Source organism: Daphnia pulicaria, chromosome 8 (assembly GCF_021234035.1).
Source record: "Daphnia pulicaria isolate SC F1-1A chromosome 8, SC_F0-13Bv2, whole genome shotgun sequence".
Taxonomy (NCBI): domain Eukaryota; kingdom Metazoa; phylum Arthropoda; class Branchiopoda; order Diplostraca; family Daphniidae; genus Daphnia; species Daphnia pulicaria.
The window spans coordinates 8221355-8246342 of NC_060920.1; the positions used below are offsets into that span (position 1 = coordinate 8221355).

At 42.7% G+C, this 24988-nt stretch overlaps 1 protein-coding gene across 2 annotated transcripts in view; it reads right to left on the reverse strand.

Moving 5' to 3' along the window:
• LOC124311134 (cholecystokinin receptor type A-like) overlaps nt 1–23394 on the reverse strand; it is a 34695-nt gene extending 11301 nt beyond the window's left edge. The window contains exons 1-3 of one of the 2 annotated variants that reach the window (XM_046775459.1): nt 23334–23394; nt 10415–10849; nt 7422–7639 (exon numbers count right to left, since the gene is read on the reverse strand). In XM_046775459.1, coding sequence (XP_046631415.1) covers nt 7422–7639; nt 10415–10824 — 628 coding nt within the window. In that variant the 5' untranslated portion in view covers nt 10825–10849; nt 23334–23394. Of the gene's footprint in view, nt 1–7421; nt 7640–10414; nt 10850–11065; nt 11693–23333 lie in introns of those variants that run through there. The other variant, XM_046775458.1, reaches the window with a different exon arrangement.
• Nucleotides 23395–24988: the final 1594 nt, after the last annotated feature.

The following is a 24988-nucleotide window of genomic DNA, read 5'->3' on the forward strand; positions in this document are numbered from 1 at the left end:
CTTACTCTGTTACATGTATAGCAGAGCCCGTATGTACGGTACATGTAGAACTAATGAAATCCTCCGTCTTCTCTCTGTCTCTCTATGAAACGTAGACTAGCTCTATATCACGAACGCCGAAACCACTCTCGTTCTGCTCGCAAGGTTCCTCTCTCTCTTCTTCTTTTTGGTTCCATCCTCGGTACTAATAGACGGCCATGTCCATCACGTGTTAGGTCGATCGTAAACAAATGCAAGACATCGTATAGACCGAGCTGTGCGGGGTGACTTGCTCCGGCAGAGTCCCCGAAGCCCAGTCGTCTTTCTGCAATACGGAATGAGACGCAGCAGCACGTCGTCGTTCCACTGGCGTGATTGCGGTTCTCTCTTTCTCTCTCAGCACCAACAGCATCTATATCCTTTTAACTTCATTTTCAAATGACGTCGACATGGAGGAGTAGAAAAGGAGGAGACAAAATGCCCAGGAGACGATGATGAGAGTTTCTTTTTCTATAAAAATAAATGTTTGGGTGTGTGTTACTGTGTTTAGACCATCTGGCAGATTGTGGTGGTGATAGAGTTTATACGAAATGAAATTATCCGTGGGTTTCCAGTCACGACTCACGAGCCAAAAACACAAAGTGGAGCTGCTTGGATTGCCAGCTCAAAGGTGCATCAGCGGTTTAGGAGTTGCCATGCAACTTATATATATTTCTACCAGCGGACTTGTATGCATATGTACCCACCATCCAGCCGACTATAGCCATTCCACGCAAGAGTAAACAAACATCTCGTCTACTACGTTTGTAATCTGTTTTTATTGCTGATACAAGTCTAGAGTTGATATAGCTATACGACGTTTGCGGATGACATGTCCGGGAAGCTTGGCATAGACGCCGCTTGGAGCCGATTGCGCACCACACCAAATTCCGGAGAATGGCGAAATTTGCATTCTTTTGTGTATGTGTATTACACGTGCAGACAGAATGATTCATTCCCAAGTCGCCCGGCCCGGAATCTTGTATAGTTATTGCCAACAAAACCTTGCGCGGCGAATCCGCTCGCTTTAGTCTATACAGCTGGTGGGTTTCCGGTTTGAATAACAGATTCCGCTGGCGCCGCGTGAATATAGCGGATGGAGAGACGTTGTTTTCACTTTGAATAAATTATAAACGTCGACATTGGAGAGACGGAAAGGTGTCGCCAGGCGACACGTATAACATTTCCCTTCCAATTCAACATCTCAGTTATTTCAGAATGAACCCATACATCTATTAATGAATCCACCCAAACGTTGGCCAAATCCATCATATACTAAAAAAAAAAATGATAATTAAGTTATTAAGACCATTTGGCCTGTCTTTAGCTATATTTATACTCAATCGTATAGGGGTAGACGGTATATAGTATATACTTGACTATATAGTAGTATTGACTGGCATTGAGACCGACACTTAAGTAGTTGCCCTTTTCATACGCCCCGTGCTCTACTATTATGTTGAATCCACTCGGATTTTCTCTTGTTCATCGGATTTTGTTTTTCTTCTTCTGGTTTATTCGGGGTGGAGTCGAGTTGAGATTGAAGCTCTGCCAAGTATAAATGTCGCGACGACATTTCACGAAAATAGTCCTTGAGAAAGGCTAAGTATACTACACACGTAAGCAGCGAATCGAACAACAAAAAAAGAAAAATTCCAAAAGATGTTCTTTCCCCCATTTTAGTTTGTGTCCCTGATGGAATCAAGTGCTGCAGATTCCGATTGCGTATGCAATTTTTAAGTGGAATCAACCAAGCCGATCAAGCGAAAAAGAACAAAAATTATCCACTTAAGAATCGACCATCACCGCGGCGGTTCAACCCGCGTGAAATATCAAAAGAATATCACATTTCATCTGAAAATCGCACACCGGTCCCGACTACTTATAAGTATAGCAGTTCACGAGACCGGAGGTGGGGCTACATACCGCATCCGCATAACAGAATTTGCCCTGTGTGATTTGCATACGTTTGTCCACTATAATGTGGAATATGTTTCAGTAGAAATTGAATTGCCAGCAACTGAAATGCGGTTTCAGTTTTTTTTTTTTTTGGACATCCAACCACATCTATTAAATCAAATAACGGATGAAATTGTCATGTCGTAGCTTTCCGCAATCGATTCACACATCCGGCGAACCGAATTAAAATTTGAAAAAAAAAAACGACCCGAGTCAGCGACATACTTCCGATTCTTCCCACACTAAATTGACATGCGCCATCAATGGATAAAAATGTGCCTATAAATATCATCTTCAATCTACTAGCTGTATTAATATGCATATCACCCCCCAACACCTCTTGTTCTATATTGACAGTGTCTCATATAAAGGCGTGGCGTTTTATTTTCTTCAAAAAAGGATCGGGTTGCCGGAAAAATGTCGTCACCGCTTCCGGCTCTTTTTTTCTTTTGACTGGAATCCGAGTCCTATTTAAGTGTTTGACTTCCCCTCTCTCTCTTGTGCTCGTTGAAGCGCAAGAAGCGCAAGAGATGGTCGAATTCTCTCAGTCTTTTAGATGTTGGCAGTTGGTACAAGAAAGCAGCAGCACATTCAGTACGTGTAATGCCCAAAAGGAAATGGCGCTCGTTTTCAATGGGCGAAAAGGAAAAGAACTTGTCGCCAACGTACGCCGTCAGCTGTGTTGACAGCAGGTCCGTTCGGGCGTCAAGTGCCATCGAGAAAAAATTTCGAATGGAAACAGCAGCAGCGCAAAAGGAGACTGCGTGTACGACTTCTTCTTCTTCTTCTTCTTTACTCCGGAGAAAGAAGAAGAATATAAGAAGGGAGGAGCAAATTTCACGGCAATCCGGGTTCATTTGGAGCTTCAATCGGATCGATAGCTTATCTACAGCAAATAACAAGGCTCGAAAGCAAAGGGAAAAAAGAAAAAAAAGGGAAAAGAGCCATCACAGTTTACACACAGCAGAGAGATAGATAATTATATATACGGTACACGAACTGTGCCGCTGTACAATCCGTCTGCTGCTGCTGTGTCGTATATCGCAAGTGATTGTCGAGCCGGAAATAACGCTGGCGCTTGTGAGTTTTGACGTCAGTCGTCTTTTTTTTTACTCTATATATACTGATGCTCGAAAGACTGTTCAAATAATAGCGTGCGAGGTTTGTTTTTTGTCTTGATCTTTTATTTGGTTTTTATCCGGGAGTGGATGAACTTAAAGATGACAAGAGGAAGGAAAAACAAAAAGGCAAATGAAAATCCTTTTTTCATTCGAATTCATCATCATTCCGGTTCCAAGAGAAAATTAGAACGACGCGGCTGTCAAAGAATTTCTAGGGCCGACGCTGGATGGTTCCGCGCGACGTCTGACTTATTTGCATCATCCTTTTCATCTCCGGCTCAGTTTCCGGCTCTTCTATTCGTTTTGTCATTTATTCACAATTTGAAAGATGATGATAAATCAAAACGCAGCACGGAATTGGCTCTCGTGACGAATAGGCCGACCCCAGTAGATAGGCTACACAACAGACAGAGGCCACCTTTGGCTTATCATTGAAAAGGGTCGTCTAGTCGGAAAACAATTGCGATCGGATTCAATTCTATTTGAGAAAATTTCTTTTTCATGCAGAAATAAGCGGGAAATAAGCTTCAATAGCACAGCGTGAACCCGAATATTTATTACGCCGTTACGGTCACAGTATATAGGCCTATATTTCGTCTTCAAACAAGAAATAGAAATACGTACTATCATACTAGATCTTCTTATTGATCGATGTTTTTGGGGGTGATAAGAAAAGAAAGAGGACAGCTGACTGATTCGAGCACACAACACTCGTCACTTTTCTTGGGCAATGTTATTATAACCTCTCTCTCGTGCTCTTCACTCGTATTTCCCGTTGCCGCAAACTCGAAACTGGGGAGTCGTCAACGTTGGCCACGGCCGATCGTAACAGGAGATAAAACACGGGCATCAAATATAAGAAAGAAGCGGCAAATGCGAAAAAAGAAGAAAAACCATTTGCAAAATAGCTCGTCTTCATACTAGCTCGAGCGAGTTTGTATGTATAGATATATATACACGTACTGTATATATGTACGTAATATTAGGTTTTGTTTTATTTTTTATTTACGAAACGTCTGGGCTGTGATGGCGTGGCGTCCATTGGTCCAGCAAAACGAAAAACCCCTTTTTCCTTATTACTCTGTACTAACACACACGGAATTGGAGAGCTACACGACTTATTCCTTCTTCCTCTTTTTTCCTTCCGTCGGCTGGCGTTGGCACGGAGAAGATGGATGGGGCTGTAGCTACTGTATGTACACTATAAGCTATATGTTCGTTTGTTTTTGTTTTGTTTTAGATCGATTTCCATTTCTTTTTAGACTTTCTTCGGTTTCCCGGTGTGCCATTATTCGCCATACACAGCGGCCTATTACGTGTACTCGAGGACGAAAAACATCCTTATAGATTCGATACTCTCAAAAGTTCAATAGGAAATGATGCGCGGATCGTTTTGTCGTCCAGACGCAGCAGCAGCAGCAAAGATCCCGTGGGCCTCCTTTTCTACCATCTCTGCTATGGGCTTTTCTGAGTAGATACACCCGGCCTCGATCCTCCCACTAGCTGCGAGCTGGGCAGAGTTTCACCATGGAGATATGGTCTCGATCCTTGCAGCACTTGCACTGATAAACCTCGTTGCCCAGCAACCATTCTTAGCTGGGTATTATATAGTTCTTCCTGTATTCCTATATTTTTCCTCGTTGCCTCATTTTCTCTCTCTCAACCACTTCGACGAATAGCCAAAGGTGAAGATTTACTGCTCTCCTTTCGGTCATTTCAGGATTGCGTGTTTCACAGCAGCCGGCGGCCACCCACCCCCCTTTTCTGCTGCCTCGCTCTCACACCTTTCCCGTGTTTAAGACACTTAATTCGTGTATAGCCGCAGATTTTATTTATTTCTCTTTGAAAGCTATACCCTGCGGAAAGAGAGAGAGATATAATAAATTCCCGTTATATTGCGGACCGCTCTTTATATTATATATAGTCGGCTGTTTCCAATAGCTAGCTATACCCTGCTGGACTATACACAAGCTAACTGCCCGGATCTATGTACCATAGGTGTACCCCAAAGTCTAAGCTCGTGGTATTAAGTTTCGGAGGTTTTTTTAATGTGATCTTGTTGCCAGTTATTATTATTTTTTTCTTTTCTATTTCCATGTAGAATCGGAAGGAACAAAAAAGGATCCCGGTTGCCAGCTCTATTATTTACCGAAGACAAGAATCTGCCAATTCTTCTCAGTTTCCATATTTGCCGCTGACATGTGAATATTCCAAATGAAAAGAAACGTACAACTGTGTTTATATTACGACATTGGCTGCTGCGTCCTGCGCTCCGAGTATCAATATCACTTGGATATCGATTTCAAATGTACTACGTGGTGCCTATATGCAAGGTCTTATATGCTTTTTGTATATATTCGTGTTGACACAAAAGCCCGTCACGGGATGAGAGATGTCGGCTAGGGCAGGGCGTCATCAGTTGCACGGAACGAGCGTGAATAAAAGCAAATAGAAACGATGCAGAGAGAAAATCGCTGCCGATTAATGTATAGGTTAATCGCCGATGGTTCTGCATTCCGCATGTAAATGGAATTTTCGATTTCGCATTCGGTTCGATTTTTGTATAGATTCTCCGATAAACCCAAAAGCAGCAGGGCCTTTTGTGTACTGACTCCAACGAACCGGAAATAGAAAGACAAAAGTTATTTCTTTTCTTATTCTCTTGCTGCTGATGTATTTATTACATATTATCTTGTTTCAATTTCAGACTGCTACTATATACTTATACCAAATGGGAAGGAATAAATCATTCGCTCTGCACAGGAGCAGGATCTTACAGACAGACACACCCAAAGTTCCGCTAATTTTATGTGCGTTGTGTCTGGGCGGGGTTCGGGGGTTTTTTCGCTTCGACCGACTGATGGGGAAAGATGAAGGAGAAATCCCCCGCCGTCTTTGATTCGCCAAAGAAAATTTCAAAGCGCGAGGAATAGATAGATAGATACATCAGACCAGAGACTCCAGAGATATTAGAGTTCAGCGGCGGGGGTATTCCGCCAGTGCTATATACTGTCTGGGACACGGGCGTTAATCACGATAACAGCTTTGCCATCGCTATATATACGTACGCTCTCGTTTCGTTTTGTTCTCGCCCTGCATTTAGTCCAAAAATGCCAATTTCATTAGCGTTAAGTGCCTCTAATGACGCCATCGTTTCCCAATGGCCAGGAAAAAAACAAAAACAAAAAAAGGAATTTGAAAGCAGAGAGGGACGAAAACGAGCGGAGACGTGTTGGAAGTAGCAACCAAAAAATGACAATGCCGAATAGTTTGGAGAGAGGCTAACTCTTGGCACCTTCCCCGCACCATCACACATCTACCTACTGGATATATAGTACTGGCTGGCTGCTGACCAATCATTCGCTTTTAAGTTGATTAATTATTCTTTTTTTTTAGAATGATGTGTGTGTATCTTTACTAATGTTATGGGAGAAATGAGTTGAGAGCGATGAGAGCGAAAACCATCAACGCCGGCGGGCCGCTCATCAATCACTCGATAGAAAAATAAAAGGGGGAAAAAATAAAAAGAGGAGTTGTATGGACTGGACATGGCGGATCAAAAAACGAAGGGGTGACCCCTTTTGGACCCTTTTCGGATCACAGACACTCTCGAGGAGCATCCAGCCATAGCCTATTGGATATCCGTGTCAGAGATGAATGACGGGATTCCTTCGAGTGGGCGCCCGACCAACACGGTCCAGCAATCCACACCCTTTTCTCCCTCGTTTGCTTTGATAGATCCAACCGGGAATATTCTATATCTCTATACTAGTATTAGAAAGAGATAGAGCTCGGTCGTATTCATTTAGATCTACTATATATTTCTATTAGCGCACAGCAGCACCAGGGTGGTGGTGGTGGTGTTTGTGTGTGTTTATATTCTTTTATCTCACGATTCTCTATACTAGGTCATGGAGAGCACTCGTTTTTCCCGACGTGTTTCTCACTACGTCGCTCCGTACGGCCATCTGCTTCCGTCTCTTGGCAGCCCAGTGCCGGTGGAATGGGCCCTTCCTATATGCCCGTCACATCCCGACCAAGGCCCGACGGATTTTTCTTTTCTTTCCCTTGGAGATATTATATTTATACACACACACCATCCACTCACGCGTCTATATATTCGTAGTGTAGGTCTATAGAACACACACACACACAATGCGGCAGAATATAATATTCTTTTTCTCTTAGATTATTATTTCAGCCTGGTGCTGGCGTCAAGGCTCACTGAGACTTGGCAAGGCCTTGGCTTGCTGTCCCCTATCAATGCCAAAACGTTCGGTAAAAGAAACCCCCAAAAGTTAGGATAGGTTCGATTTGTTTTACCTTGGAAGAAGGAGATGAGTCTGCAGAAGACATCGCCAAAGATGAAATCTCTGAGCAGCTGGCCGATGAGCGTGAACGGCATGCAGAAAACGCCCAGCAGTAGGTCGGAAATGGCCAAGTTGAGCAGAAACATGTTGGTGACGGTCCGCATCCGCGTGTTCTGCAGGATGGTCAGGATCACCAGGACGTTGCCCGTGATGCCCAGCAGGAAAATGATGCTGGAAAGAAAAGTAACAAGACAGAAAAATAAATAAATAAATAAAAATAAAACGGGATGAAAATTTATAAGAGAATAAGCGGGAGCGGAAGTCTAAGGAGAAAAATGAGGGACGCGGATGAGCAGGCGGAGGAAGTGACGATTGAGCGTCTTCTAAGCTGATCTATAACTATACACACAATGCGCGGAGAGACCCGATTCTGTGGGGTGGTGGTGGTGGGTGTGGCGGTTGCTTTAGATAAAGCGGCGGCCGCCGTATGGCTTTTGTCGGAGCGTGAACGCCGCTCGCCCGCCCGCGCGATCCAGGCCCAGTGGAGAAAAAGTCTTGAAAGGAAGACGCCTCGTGATGAATAAAAGCAGCGATCCTCACAAACGCCCATTCAAGGCACACAACAGCAGCAGCCCGGCGGCCCTCAACACACACAAGAAAAAAGGAATAACCTTCTTCTTCTTCTTCTTTTTCTTTTATATTATATGATATACGCAATTCCTCCTATCCTTTTCATCCGGAGCGTTTATATATTTACTCCGACAAAATGCTGGGATATGCCAAACGAAAAAAGAAAAAGAATAAAAAAAAGAAATAGAGAAGAGCTGGTCAAAGGAGCACTTTTATCCGTCGCAATCGCTCGCCCATTACTTATATTTGCAGACTGACCGGCCTGACCATGAGAACGAGTTCTTTTAAAAAAGAAGATTTTTTTCTTTTGGCTTTTTTTGGGAGTTGAATCTATTTAGGTCTAAATTTAGGTGTCTATTCCATAACATCCTGAAAAGAATATAAATTTCTTATTTTGATTTGGGAATTTTGCAGTGATGGGTTATTTCCTTCCGCTATATTATAACGGTGAATAACGAAAAGGAACAGATGACAATCACACCCCGTAATCTAATTTGTGTATATTCACTACTGTGCTGGAAATAGAAATGTCGACGATTCAGATCACAATGCGAACAATTTTCCTCGATTTCTTCCAGGAAAAGGGGGACGCCCCGGAAGCTAATGTATGTATATGTGTAAGGAATATGTGTGACTAAGGCGTTTAACATGCAAGCCAATGGGAAGACCGAGAATATAACATCGTATAAGAGCAAGTGAAGTGTTGTGGGACCTTTTTCCATAATGGAACAGAGTTGAATAATCGATGAAGAATTCGTGAAATCAAATTTTCGTTTGAAACTGCCGTACGGATTGTAAGAAATTCACGGAGAATACGGTTTTACAGTACTTGAATTTTTATGTTCCTAGAAAGAGAAAACAAATTCAACTAAGTTATGGTCTCATAAACTTGTATCGAGTTTATCGTCTGGTGCTGTAATAATTCACAAGATTCGACGCTGCTGTTGGCGATTCTTGGTAAATCGAGACACAGCGACGAGCTAGATATTACGTATGCATCTATACTTCCAGACCAACGAGCGATTTCAAATGTTCCCGCGACATCATTTATGGCTGGGGAAGACGTCAAATTTCAAATGCAGCGCTAGATTCCCGTCAAAAAAAAATAATAATAATAATCCGTTATTTATTTCTGACTTTGTCGAACGGTTTCATCTGTCCACTTTATAGACGCCGCGGGAAAAAATCGGAAGCGGAATTGAAATGCTAAATTCTCTCTATTATGCAGGATATTAAGTTCCTTACAAAAAAATTCCATGAATTATTAGACTGGAAAAAAATTGCGTCAGCTGGGCAGGATCGTGAAGAAAAAAAAACGGACAAAGACGGAACGAATATGTAGAATGTAGGAGGAGGAAATACGTATATAAATACCCTCTGCGTGTGGGTGTAATACGGTTCTTATAGATATTTTTTTGGAGAGAACGCCAGCGTATACACATATCGTCTAAGTCCTTACGCCAGAATCACTGGACAGAAAAGCAATCACTGCGTTCAACAATACTTACAGATATATCTACTTGGTGAAAATAAAATAAAACAGGCGCTGAGCGATTTTTTCTTTTCTTTTTCTTCTTTTGTGTTCCATTCAATTTATTCTGTTTAGACACTGAGCGAATATTGCAGTCCTCACTGACCGAGGTGTCTCAGGCCATCCTTCGATAAAACTCAGGATCCCTTTTATCTATTCTTTATACACTGGGGACGAAACAATATTAACCAACCAACAGGGACACGGCCCAAGTTCTTCCCATCATTTAATCTCAACACTATTTTTTTTTCTATTCTACTTCTTTCCTGACGAAAAGTTGCCAGCCAACTTCTCCTAAAACTCAATCAGGAGCGATTTGAACTTTTGGTTTGTACCGGAAGAAAAGTTGACTTGATACCAATCCGAGCACGGTCGAAAGAGCATAAAAACTAAATCAAGAACTTCGCTCTAGAGATGGGATAAAAATATAGGTAACGTGACAGATCCGTTTCAAATCTTAATAAAAAAAAAAAAAATGTTTGTAATACTTGTCGGGGGTCTGGTTCTGACAGGAGAGATATATGCTCAAGGCAAACTTGGTGAACTTTTATATTTATTTCGTATATCGAAATATATATGCGAGTTTCAAATTTGGTCGGGCGGGCGACACGAACTGACAAAACCCGACTCGTGTCAAAGAAAAATCGATTTCGTCTGTAACTAGCCTGAATTCGGAGAAAAAAACGGAAGGGGGAAATGATTGCGTGTTATATTAGACTGTGATAAGACATTGACGACGAAAGTTTTTTTTTCTCTCTCGGCTGTTGGTGGGCGCGGAGTGTAGTAGTTATTAATTTGTGCCACATATAATATTATATTATAAATCAATGGATGATGGAACAGACCTGTAAAGAGGTATCCGAAGTTTGCCGGCCTCCCAGATCCAGTCGACCGTGTTGTTATTGATGGCCGTGTCGACGACCGAGTCGTTGAGGATGGACGGAAAGAGCGGCAAGCCGCTGGACAGCACCGACTGGCCGCCGCTAAAGTTGAGCCAAAAAGTGGCAGGGTCAAGTCCTGTGGCCGACGACGAGCCGTCGAGGTCGGCAAAGTTTGGGAACAATCCTGGCGGCGGCCCGCTGGAGACGTCGTCGAGGGCTCCGACGACGTCGGCCACTCCGCTCCAGTTGTAGCTGTTGACGTACTGGAGGAAATCGGCGTAGTCCGTGGCGTCCATCATCGGCAGGAGACTGACGTCTCGGCTCCTGTCGAATAGGCCGTCGCCAGCCGTTGTTTGATTAGTTCCCAGCAGCATCGTCACACTCGTTAGCGAGAGTCAACTAGGACAACAACAAGAAAAAAAAGAAAACTCCTTCACAATTTTCTCCTTTACTTCCGTTCGGATAATCAATTCCGATCCAGCGGGAGAGAAAAAGAACAATCCCAGTGTTCCTTAATTCTTAAAACTTCGATTTTTTTTCTTCTCCCTTTCGATTCGGGATATATAACCGTTATAAGAGAACACGCAAACACGTAGAGATATATACAATACACACCACCACGCAAGTCTTTTCGGGCTCCTCTCAGTACATGTAGAGGCACGCGCGCAGCCGACACACAACGCACAAAAGAGCAATAATTAAGCACTCGACTGGAGGGGGTGAAATTAATCGCAGACCTGCCGCCGGGCTCTATGCGTAGCTTCTTTTTATTTTTGTTCGTGGGGCTTCTGATGAAAATTAGAACGGAAGGAAGTGAAAGATAAAATAAAACTTGAGAAATAAACCCAAGAATAACCAAAATAAAGAAACAATTATAATTTTATCTTCTTAATTTCGTTATTGTCTAATGAGACAACGAACGAATTTTCTTTAACAAACAAACAAATATTGGATGGATGGAACTTTTTCGACACACGACAAAACACAAAAACACTATATAGATTGCGCAAAGAGAGGCGGGGGGTGGGTGTCCACAATGGTCCGTTTGATTGTTTGGCGTCCGGCACTTGTTATTATTTGATAGAAATCTAATAGGCGGTTGGATAAAAAGAAACTTGTGTTCAACCAGCGATGATTGGAAGTGGCGTGTACTATGTGTATCTACTGTCAGTCTCACTTTGCGCGTCTCCTCCGACATCCGAAGACGAACTGGGACAGCCTACCGTCTAGGACGGTGACACACAAGGCACACACACTGGGCAGGAGATCCTTTTTGGCTCTTACGCGTTCCTCTCCGCCCCTTTTCGGCGCGCGTATAAGTATACGGTGAACACACACACACAGGTCTCTCTAGCTTCCTTTTGAACGCGGGACTGGACGCGGGAGAGAGACGCTAGGAATAGGATATCTAGCGGCACAACTAACAGGGCCAGAGGATACAAAAGGAACGACGTTATAATAGAATAGGGAAAAAACATTTTCTTTCGGTTGTGTTGCCTATTTTATTTTTATATCCAGTGTGTCGTTTTCTATTTCCTTATCCCGTACTGCCTAATTTTTTCGTTTCTCTCTATCGGCTGTGTATGTATACCTATAGACGGGATCCATTCGCCCCCATAGAAAGCGCATGCGTCAGATCAACACAACAGCGTCGTTCCGAATAAGAAATAATAAAGAGAGAGAGAGTTTTCTACATCATTTAGTATACGATTCTACTATACACATACAGCCGTGTGTACGACAATGGTTATAAATTTGCGGCCGGGGTTATGATTGCCTATTTGGCCGGAGCAAAACGGTTAGACGCGGGACAGCGTTTTTCTTTTGTTTTCCCAATTTAGGCACTTTTGACACACACACACACAGTGCTATAGATGATTAGAAAGCTCAGCAAGAGAGAGAGCTCCTTATACACGCATAATATTACGAACGTTTTATAGGTCACGCAGAGAGTGTTTCTTGCCATGAAAAGAGTTTCTAAAGTCATCATTTCCTATTGGACTTTGTATGTGTGTATACTGTCGCTTCGAATCATCATTTCTCCACGTCTTTATTATTACATCGAGAGATAGGTCTATAGTCTGTAAACATGCATAGGGGTGCTGGCCTATTGTCGTACTATACATATTATATAGGAAAAGGGCCATGTTCAAAACGGCCTCCGCGTCATTGAATCACCGAATGAACACGTCCTATATATCTACATCAGTTTGACGCAGAGGGGGGTTGTTGTGGGAGAGGGATGAAGAAAAAGGGAGAGCAAGACGAATAGAAGAGGGTAGACAGCACAAGGCGCGTGCTGGCGATGTCGACGGGACTTTTGGGTTTGCCAGTTGGGAGGACAGATAGGACCTGGGGGAGACTGTGGGCACCGCGTCTGTTCTCTTTTCCCGGCGACCGATAAAGCACACGACAAAATACAAGACAACATTTTATAAGCAAAAAGAATAAAAAATAAAAGGGAAAAAGTTGGGCTGCCAGAAAATGCCATGTATAGAAAGGGGAACTGTGATGGGTTCTATAGACGCACGTGCCCCATCCAAAGGCCTACAAGTTCCAAATATAGGCTTAGACATATCTTGTATATAAATGGATAGGAGGAACAGGGGAGCCTGTCAAAGACTAGGCCAACACACATACATCCATACAGTGAATAACTGTGAATTACGTTGCTATATCCTCTATAGAGGCCTATACTACTACATGTGTATTGCTTTATGCGTAAGAGCGCTTTGTAGTACAGACACTCTCTTCAATTTCCTGTGATATAATAATATTTTACCAATTTTTATCTTTTTTTTTTATTATTGAACATAAAAGTGTCTCGCACTCTAATGTTATGTGTGTCTCTTTTTGTTATTTTTATTCGAGCACTTTTCTCTGTTGTGTGCAGCCTTTTCGTCACGGGGAATATTTTTTTTTTGTGTGTGTGATTGAATTTGATGACGATGGATACATCCGGAGATTGAGAAATTGCACGGGCAATTGGTATATACTATATAATATTGTATCATAGACCCAGCGCTGCTGCTCTATAATAATGGCGTGTCGCCCACCAATTGATATGTGTGTGTGTGTTCGCTGTACAAATAATAAATGCCACCGCAACTAAACTTGGTTGTACACATATACGATAGATACTAATATTAATAAAAAGTAAATTATTTCGTCCATAAAAATGTTTCACTCACGCAAGTCTCGTGCGACTTGGGTTATTCCCGACGCACGAACGAACGAATCAATTCGCTCCGTCTTGTGTGTGCAGTACGTTGTCCACCTCCGCTATATTTGTGATTACATTGGCTTCTGTGTTTGCGCGTTGAAAATACAAATAACGTCGACGCGACGACGACCCGGTTCTTTGTCAAATCAAGCGTGTACATAAATTAAGAAGAAAACAAAAACAAAAAAAATGCGCTGAATTTATTTTTTACGATTTCGTATTTCGCGCTTCAAATGGTCAACCCAGAGTTCCCAGAGTTCCCCGGAGTAATAGAGGCGAAAGGGGGGGAGGTGGGCCGCGCCGGCCGTCAACGGTTAGTAATGAAGTTGTTGCCGGGCGATGTGATGAAAGATAAGCTCCTCCCATCAACGTCTAACCTACTAGATCTACCTCATTTGCAATTGAGATGATAGTATATGGGCGCCAGAGAGAGTTACGCAAGGACTGCGCTAATGATTGAAGGATATCAGCTAATACAGACGATGATATCTAGCTTAATAGTCTTTGTGTATACTATGTAATACCAGTCCATCTCTCATTCTTACCGAAATTTCGTGATGCGTTCTATCTAGTATATAAGCTATAGGCTATCCTACGTGGTGTATATGGGAAGATGTATTCCACACAAGCGCTTAGACAATAATTGTTTGATATGAAGGTGTACAGTACCTTTAATTGCCGGAGCGGAGAAGTAGTAGAACTTTGCTCTAAAGCCTCGACTGTTACACATTACGGAGCGCCTCATGGGCGCGAGTGGTGGTGTGGTTTCCTCATAGATGTGTTCATGACCGCAAAATGTCAAAATGCCACGGGTAAGACGAATCCCTTTTATACATGTACGAAGTAATACGCCAGAAGATGAATGCCCCGTGTCGTTTGTGCACGCAAAGAAACTTTTTCGGTGTAATAAATTTTATGAAATATTTATACTACGACGGTGTGTTGACATTTCCGCAACTTCCGGCCGTGGGCTGTATTACGCACCCACTATAATAGCGCGCGACACATGATGGAATCCGTCGTTATTTTGTTATTACCCCCGGGAATTGCACTGCTGGAAACTGTTTAAGGGTTAATTCGATTGGCATTGTGTAGTCTACTATCTCGTCACGATCTGTTGCACCATCTAGAAATATCTGCCGGCGAATTTATTGCATTTATTGAATTTCACATCCGATTCTTTTTGATTATTTCCTCGATTCCAGTCAAGGACGCCACACAAAGCACAACAGATCGACCCGGCAAATATTAAGAAAAAGTCGGGAGACCCGAAATCAAATCAAGTCACATTTCCTTTTCTTTTTCTTATTCTTTTTCCCCCCACCAGCAGACGCAGACAAAACGATCCGTCGAGGGAGTGTGTCTATATGGGGTTCTATCTAATTTTGTGCCAAGAGATTTCAGGAATACACAAGAGCAGCACTCTGGCATCTCTCTCTCTCTGTTATAGATCCGCTCAAGAATATCTTGTGGGAAATGGGCCGCATTTTCTTGACTCTTTCCATCCTGTCCGTCACTGAGTATAGTACAGTGCGGTTAGACGATCTATACACTCCCACTAGACGCTGGTGTAGTAGAGCCGTTGCCATCTCACGAAAGGCCATCAAAATAGGCCCGGCTCGACTGTGTTTGTTGTTACAACTGCGGCTGTCCCGCAGTATATATAACGGGCCGCTGATTATACACTCACTAGGGCAGCAGCTCAGTTCATGGGAAACTGCCAACAATGGCAACAATTTGTTTTCGAGCGCTGCACACATCTTAAGATTTCGGTGTCTGGTTTGTTTTATCATAAGAAAAAGAAGCTTCGTATTATAATATAGTCCGAGACTACCAAATGAAGAAAAGAGCGCGCTGATTTCAAATGCAGCGAGGAATTTATACGAGCGATGGTGATGTGTCGAGGAATAAAGTTCTATTATTCGGGCGGGTTTGTCATTTATCACGTCTCTCCCAGCTCGACCTTTTGGGAAGACTAATAGAGCGTGCAACATGTATCTCTCTAGTAGCACATATATAGGGTGTGTCTATTCCCAGTCAAATTCGTGAATCGTGATCTTTTACGCAGTCTACACATACCCCGTTTTTGTTGTTTCTGCTTTCCCATGGCGATGGAAGACAGAAACAATAAGAGAATTCGTAGATATAAGGGAAATTAAAAATAGATGGTTCCGATTACGTCCTGCTGGATGTAGCAACTGCGTTTGGTCTATTCGCTGCGCGCGTTGTACTATATTTTAAAGAGCCAGCGGATTTGTTCTCTCTCTCTCGCTATCCCCTCGGCTTTTGTATTTATTATCGATCCTTTTGATTCTCATCCTTTTGACTTTTTTCGCACCCAACAGTTTAAATATACATCCGGTGCCCTTTACATCAATTTTAACTACATGCGCCGTGGGTCTCAGGTTATATCCGTTGGGTTTTAACAAGATGAATCCATTAATACATATATAGTAGTGTTATATAGCCACGGCCCCGAACAGGCTTTTCTACATATAGAATTACTGTGTTGGTATAGCATTAAAAATTCGATAGGACGCCAATATATGATGTCGAAACGGCCAAGACCCGGCCGCGTGCCTGGAATAAAAATAAACTGAAAAAAAAAGGAAAAAGAAAAAAATCTCTAAAAATATTATTGCGAGCCCGAAGGGCGAAGCTAATAATCGCATACGCAGAAAAAAAAAAGCCATGTCACTTTGTCTGTATGTATGTATGTATGTATGTAACGCTCCATAGCTCGGGCGTTTTACGACACATTTCAGACTTTTTGGTCTTAAAAACTAGACAAAAAATATGCGGTGCGACCAGTACAAAAATAATTTTATTTACTTAATTAGTTCTCCTGTAATTAATGAAAAACTGTTAAAATAATTACTTAACGACTAGTGACATCTGGCGGTTGCGACTACAACTTTTTCTGTTTTATGTTATTTATGTTTTGTAGTTATTTGACTAAATGATGGTTATTTTTAAATTCAATTATTGAACTTTATGTGTAAAAATTGGAAAATATGAGTTGATCAAACCAAACGTAAATAACTTGCAAGGATATTGAACTGTGTCAGAAAAATCCCGTTTTAAGACCAAAAAGTCTGTGAAAAAAAACGTGAATTGTGAATAAGTCCGACTTATTCATAGGCCCTGAATTTGTCATTTAAGACAGTTTTCAACTGGCTTACGACTATCCCTTCGCGGCGAGCTGATAAGCTTGCTTTTCTATCTTATTGTTTTGCTTTTGCTTCTTTTTATTTATACATGTCGCAAGCGTCTCCCATCTTCGGAATTTTATAGATGCCATGCTTATCATATGCAAACTGCTATTCCTTTTCCCAACGGCCAAAAGAGATAAAAGCTTATCTACATCGTGTAGTATTTTTATTACTCCGAGAGGTTCCGTTTTTATTCTGACCTTTTATATACATATTATATGATGCAAGTCGAAGTTATAGTCTTTCTATTTATACACACACACGTCGGCCCCGATCGAACTGTTGTGCACACATGTGTGTATAGACTATAGAGGCTATTGCTTCACACCAGGCTCAAACCAATATATCGGCTATAAAACATTTCCAGCGCGAGCTTGTAAATATCATATCAGCAACATATTTTCTATTTCATTTTATTTGAAAAAAATGTTGAGTCCAAATTTGACCCATTTTGTTTTGCCTATTTGTCGTTCTGTGTAAAATCCATCGCTGGCAGTTCCATCGACTGGAAGTCGCAGCACTCTGCTCGGAATCGTACACACCACAAATCTGTCTTCGAAAGACAACATGACCGTGTCTAAGAAATTAAGTGGCGACCGTATGTTCATTCTCCTGCGGGGTTGTTGCTAGGATATTTTGTAAAGGAAAACCCACAGGCATCAGCAGCAGCACAGCAACCGAGGAAAGAAGTTACAGACTCTACAACCTCTCCGTCTGTCTATAATTGCTTTTTTTATTCGGCAAATTTATCTGATCGCCGTTGGAACTATATAACTAGAGGAATAAGTTTTGATTAAACGAGCTTTTGAAAGGGAAATCAAAGACTTGGCTGTGTATACCTCGTCGAGAGGAAGAGTTCATCTAGTCCGCGTTGACGCATCGTTCTTGGCTGTATTCTGCTCTCCTTGTTACGCGATTTCATAAAAGAAGCCACATTATTTTGAATAGCATATTCAATCGAAGAAAAGAACCCGTCAATTACAGCAGTACTACCAGGAACCGCTAGTCATTTGCCAATTCGTTCCAGTGAATTCATCCAGCTATCGGCCCTTACGATTTATTAATATAATTTGAAGACAAGAAAGTCTTTGAAGCAAAGAAATTCTTAAGATGAATGCGATAACTCTAAACTTGGAAAACGGAATTAAGCATATTCAAATATGTGGAGAGCATTACGTAATTTGTGTCTCTCCTTTCCGATCCCGATGAGGTATACACAATTACACATGGCATTCAGAAATCAAGAAGAAAAGACTAAGTGATACTGTATTAGAATTTTACGTGGGAAACGCGACTTCTAGTATCGGGGCCGCTGCTGAGGTGGAATCAAACTGAACTGGGCGGAACTAGGTCATCTGTAGACCGAATAAAGTGAACTATAATTTGAGCTATAGGAAAACACAAAACAGGTCCTTATTTTTTTTATTTATCCCCACGAGGTTCAATAATGGTAATTGCATTTAAATTTGAAATTAAAAAAAAAAAGGAGAAGGTGCAAGAGGTGTTCGCTAGTATCGCCTACGTAGACGATACTGGGATTCCGAAGAATCCCCCGATCAATGTTAGCAATCATCAACATCCGATTCAACTCGGCCCGGCGCATGGCCAGCTCCATCCTAACGCTGCCAGTATATGACCAAGGATTACCATGGATTCCATTGATCAACTAGGAGACTATTACATATGATGCAATATACCGCGGATACCGGACATTGTATGTATGTTTTGAGCCATGATTCGTATGCAATAGTTCCACAGATACTAGAGCACCCTCGTTCGCTTCCGAAGAAGCCAACGACCATCCATTCCATTGACGAGCTACACTTCTCTACACTTCTCGAGTTGTAGTTCATTTGAGAGATCATTTATATACTCTCTCTTACAGAAGATATGGCACTCGCAACGTCACTTTCTACCATACATTTTAATATAACTTTATGTATAATTGAATTACACTAATGTTATTATAATTTTCGGAAACGTAATTAATTTTCGAATATTGTTCAATAATTATTGACATTAAAATTTATTTCTAAAGTAAAAAAAAAAAATTAACGTTTAAGCAAAACACCGTATGCTGTTGCTGTTGCAGCGCAATCAAGTTAGGTGCGCTGCGATTCCATCAGCATGCGATCCTGCTGTGTGTCAGTCAGAAAAGCAGACTGTCGATTTAAACATTTAAAAATTAAATTAAATTAACAAAATTATCGAACAATATTCGAAATCATTTAATTAAACATGATTTCGCATCCAACATTTGGTTTCCCGCTTTTTTGTGCGTACAGACGAAATTCTTCACAGATTTTACGAAGAAGCGAATTGAAAGCCTCTGGCATTCAAAGTCACAGCGTCAGCACGAGAATTCACATCGATTATGAAATTCAAATATTCCTCAGCAGTGAAAAAAAAAAGGCAATACCATGTTCCACATCGGTGGCTGCCCACACACAGCAAATATAAAAGTTAACAAAAACAGAATTCAATCCAAATGTTATCCACCTACTGTTTCAGTCTTATTTTTGAATTTCCTCAAAACCGGCTCTCAGCTACGGTGACGTTTGCAATTTCCGATTCCTGGAAACGAAGAGCTTACATATTGCAAATAGATTTCTATCTCTTTCCTCAATAAACAAGATATAATATATACAATTATACATATACCTTAAACATGTATATACTCCCATCTACCTAACCAAAATTGTTGACAGCTTTCTCTCCAATAGACAGGCATGTTTTTCTATAAATGAGTATTGCCTTAAACGGAATGTTAACCTTGGGTGTCCACAAGGAGGGGTCCTGTCCCCCTTCCTTTGGAATCTGCTTGTAGACGATCTCCTCCGCATTCCGTTCCCGTTTCCAACTAAATTTAGTGGTTATGCCGATGATGTAAATATCGCAACGGTGCACAAGGACCCAAGCATCGCCACTCACAATCTGCAACTGGCATGTGACTCAATTGGAAAGTGGCTCGCCACCAAGAAATTGTTTCTCAACGCAGCTAAAACTGTTTTAGTCGTTTTCTCTCGCAAGCAAATCACTTGGGCCAATCTCTCCGTTCTAATCGATGGCACTAAAATTTCTCCATCCCACTCTGCTTCATTTCTCGGCCTCGTCTTGGACACCAAACTTAACTGGGCAAATCATATCCAAGCTAAGTGTGTTTCTGCTAAACGGGCTATGATGGCTGTTAGCAGCTGTCTTCGGCAGTCGTTTGGTGCTGATTGTAAACGCTTACGCTTTCTATATTCCTCCGCTGTTGAACCCATCTTTACTTATGGTTGCTCGGTCTGGGTGTCCAGCTTGAGAACGAAAGCGGGTATCAAGAAGGTTCGCTCATTCCAACGCACAATTTGCCGCATCATTGCCTGTGCTTTTAAAACTGCCCCGACTGAATCCCTCATTCTTCTCTCTAATCTTTTACCTCTTGACCTCAGAATCTTAGAAATCGCCACTCTGCGTCTCCTCTCTCATCCGCCTGGGTTGGTTTTCTCAAAAGCTTCACGCGACTTCATTTGCAAACGACTCTCCTTCGTGAACAATGACCACTTGCTGCCTCGTGTCAGTTTTCCTCTTCTCACCAACTGCCCACCCTGGAACATCCTTCTCTTCAGCTCTCTGCTTTCGTCCGTGGCTATCCCTCTCCTTCCAAGCACTCCCAGCACCCTCTATTGCTTTATTCGTGCCCACCACAGGCGTGGTGCGGCTGGTTTCTGTGTTGTGTTCACCGACTCTAGTGCAGTCCGCGAGGTTCTTAATTTCTCACTTCCCCCAGCGATCTCTTTCCGCACCGGCATGAGTTTAGCCTTTTCTACGGCCTTGGAGAAAATTGGAGAATACCGGCCAGCTTTCTCTGCGTGCGAGATTTTTGTATCAGAACAACTAATTTTTATGCAGCCTGCGACCCAGCTCTATCCCATCGAGGCAAGAAATCTGGCCCTTCTTGCGACTTTCGGCAGTTTCTGCCATATTTTTACTACTGCGATTGCTAAATCTCCGGGTCTCATCCTGGCCCGTTTCTGGGCGCAAGCTCCTTCTCCTTTCTCGTCTTTGTTAGTCCCTTTTTCCCCATTACACGTGAAACATCTGATTAGGTCCACGCTATGGAATATCTGGAGCAATGAGTGGTCCTCCATACCGACTAATTTTAGTGCCAAAGCCTTCTTCCCAGTTGTGCGGTCTGCCAATGTGCTTCTTGAACGTAGAACTAATGCCACCTCTACCCAGCTTATCACCGGACACTGCTACCTAAATTCTTATCTACACCGTTTTGGCCTCTCTCCTTCCGCTTCCTGCCTGTGTGGTGCCCCCTCCGAGACTATTCCACATTTCATTCTTCACTGCCCTATATTCTCATCTCTCAGATCAACCCTAGTCGATGTCGTCTCTTCCAGTGGTCATCCCTGGCCACCTCCTCTTCATATCTTTCCTCAGTGTAACCTTCTATGGAATGCCCTTACCGTTTTTGTTTCCCGCTCCAAACGCCTCATCCGCAAAAAACGCGTGTGGTGAGTGCCGTCTATGTTTGTTTTTGTTTGTTTTTTTCCTATAGGCCACCTGCACTTCCCAGTTTTTATCTGCCCGGTTTATTGTGGTTTGGGCCCACTGACTCCTGTCACTGGTGACCTCAGTCCGCCGACGGGTCAACGCTAAGTCTTTCGCCACTCTTGCGGAACGGCTCCCTTCGCAGACTGGTGCTGTGCAAACGGGATGCTGTCGCCGGCAATTTCGTGTGCGGAATTTTATTTTCTCTTAGTCCGTTTTAGCCTGTCATTCTCCATTCTCCTCTGTTGTCCGAGCGTTCGTTTTGTTCTTACTTTAATTTCTTGGCTTGTTCATCTACCTCCCTATCATCATTTTCTCTCATGGTCTCGGCTCTACATTTAACCCCGCCTCCTCTCTACCCTCGATTCTGCATCTATAAACGGTGATATGTCTTGAGGGGCTGTTTCCCGCCGCCACGGGTGGCCGCACCAACATATGCGGCTCCGGATCGGTAGGGACAGCAAGAGGGAAGGCGCGGTCTGTTTCCGTGATGCCACTCCCCGCCTCCTCTCTACTTTTGAGTCTGCACCTATAAACGGTGGTATGTCTCGAAAGGTCTTCTTCGCCATTTCGGGTGGCCGCACCACAACATGCGGCTCCGTGCTGGCGGGGAGGGCAAGAGGAGAGGCCGGTCGGATCTTTTCCAATAACTGAAGTCTGAGAGAGTGGATGCCAATGCTTCCGTCCGTTAAGCCAAAATTCCCTCTGGTCGCTCTGTTTATATGCATCGTCCCTCCCCCTGACAGAGCAAACCCCACCACATGCCCGCACTAGTGCTGCCGTCAGGCCCAGCTCCCCTTTCGTATCGTACTTTTGCTATTTTGTGTCTCTTCCAACCCCCTTGTACATATGTAATTTTGTTAAATTGGACGTAATAAACTTGGGCAACACTCGGCCTCCGAGTCTCTGCCCAATTTAAACATTAAAAAAAAAAAAAAAAAAATAGGTACATAAATTGTTCATTCATGTGAATAAAAAAAGAAACCCAGTGTTTTCTCTCTACATCTTTTGATTTGATTTTTGATTTTTCCAGATTGATCCTTCGTTCCACGGCGGGCAACTGCACGTTTTAGCGCTCTTTGCGTGGCTATTGATTGCTACTATCAGTATAGGCTGGGCTGCTGGGTCTAGAGGGTATTATAGCGCCCTAATAGACATTTTGGACCGTCATCGCCAAGAAACTTCATCTACAAAGAGAGAGAGAGAGAGTCGGAGAAGAGCTCAAAGGATCTAATGCATCATGGGAATCGAGATTAAGAAGAGAGATTGCACCATCCACAGACGTATTGGCTCCGCCGCCCAGCAAGCCCAGCAAACCGCAGCGGTTGGAAAATCAAGTTATCGACCCACACGAGTTCGTTATCGCACCACAGTTGCTGGTAGATGCACACACACACACACAAGTCTGTTGATGGCAGAGAAGAGCTTGAGTCATTGTCTCCCGCCGACCGGAAAAGGGGTGAAGAAATGGATGGGGAGGGGGGCACGGATGACGATCTGTTTTGTTTCCGATATTATCATCCCTCCTATTTTCAGATGGCAATCTTCAACTTTAGCTTGTAGCAAGTGGATTGAGAAATGCATACAGTATCTACCCATAAAAGACCTTTTGATTTCGAATATGAATCTTGGCTCTCTCTGGACCGTATGTTTCTCTCTTATACGTAAGAACTGTACCCTATAGCTTTGTTATACGCACGGTAACGTGTAGGAATAACCAACATCTTTCTCGAGTGCTGGGAAGCTCAAGCAGAAGCAACTGGTTCTCTCTTAAATCATTGTTGATTTCTAGCATGTTGAACCCCCCCCCCCCCCTCACACACACACATAAAAAAAAACAGGAATGATTCGAACGCAGTTCAGCTATACTACATCCGCAGGGTTTGATGATAAAGAAAACGGTTACCATGGAGACGCTCTGAGCCAAACGTTTTATTTCGCTGTTTGTGGAGCTGATTTTCGATTGTTGGGGCCTCACTTTATTTGATCGAAGAGACGACGGTTCTTATTCCTTCTTCTTGCGTCAATCCGACTTAAAATCCCCTCGCCCCTGAGTTGTACGACGACGAAGTTCACCAGATGTGTTTTCAATCAGGATTTGTTAAACAAATGCTTTCAACGGGCTACACTGCGTCATCAGACTATACACATTGAATGATGGAGCAATGCAGTTAGTTGTACTACCGGCTTCACTATAGATTCCCAAGCAAAAAGGGAAGCGGTGGGGGATTTATAAAAGTAACTACGTATATTTCTAAACAAGCCCAAACAGCTTAACAAAAATACCGCGGTCAAATGTGTCGGCGGGAAAAAGCTTTCAGGAGAGGAGGGGGTGAAAACGCCCGCGCAATTTAAAATTATTTCGGAGAAAAGCCGCGAACATGTTGGAGACAACCGATTGGGGCTTATTTTCGCATTGCTAAGTTTCGCGTTCGAGTGGGTCGGCGCCAATTGCTCTCGGGGAAGAAAAGAGCGAAACATGTACAAAGCTGCTGGTTACTGATGCAACCAAACAGCAGCCAGCCCTAGCCTGTGCTTTCGCAACAGCATGTATAATTACCAATATTTTAAGAGTATTTGGAAGAGACTAGCAGCAGCACTGGCTGAGAGTGCTCTGTCTGCCATTGGTCTATATTGTGAGTTATGCAAAGCCGGGCAGCAGCAATTAAAATGCTTTTCTATTTTCCGGCAACAATATTTGTCGTGCGAATTCATCGATAAGAAATGAAGACTCATCCATAGACTTTTGCAATAACATCATATTCATTTTTCTTTACACACTCTTCTTCGGAGAAACTCTTCCAAAAGATATTTAAAAAAAGGATACCATCAAGAGACTCTTCGATTTCATCCGCCCCCTGAATGATTCGACACAAGAAAAATGTCGCAAATCGGAGATTGTTGAGACTCGGTTGATAAGGTCACGAAGCTGATTGGAAAAACGTCGGGAAAATCAGTCGCGATGTGAGACGAAGCTCTGCACATTTGAAAGATCTATTTCCGTCGTCGCGTTTTGTCAATTTCCCGGTCGTACGAGAAGCCCCGCGTGGTCTCAGGTTCCTGGAACGATTCCTTTCGTATTATGACGACATCTTTAATCGGAAAAAAATCTTGTTCAGCCCATGTAGACACACTTGCCCGCGTTTATTTTCCCAAAATGCTGATGGATTCGTCGCTCCAATAGAGTACATATTAGAGCCTATACCGTGTAGATGTATAGACATATAATATGTACAGCGGCATGCAATGTAGCTCCGATGGATGTATACCAAAGCTATGCTGGGTGGCTTTGAGGTTTGAAGATGAACTTGCCGTTAGTAGTTCCCTTTTGTTGGCTCCAACTGACAGGCCCAGCGTGGAGTATGTATATACTCTACAAATGTATGCACAAAGGAAAACAAAAATCGATCGAAAAAAAAGATGAAAGCGCGTAGAACCTTTGCTCTGATGAATATGAGCGATGGATCTATGATGGAGGAACCAGAGTTAAAAAAAAAAAAAGGAATTCTGTTGCTATAGTCATCCATCCGGCAATCAGGCGCCACATCGGTTTTTTATATC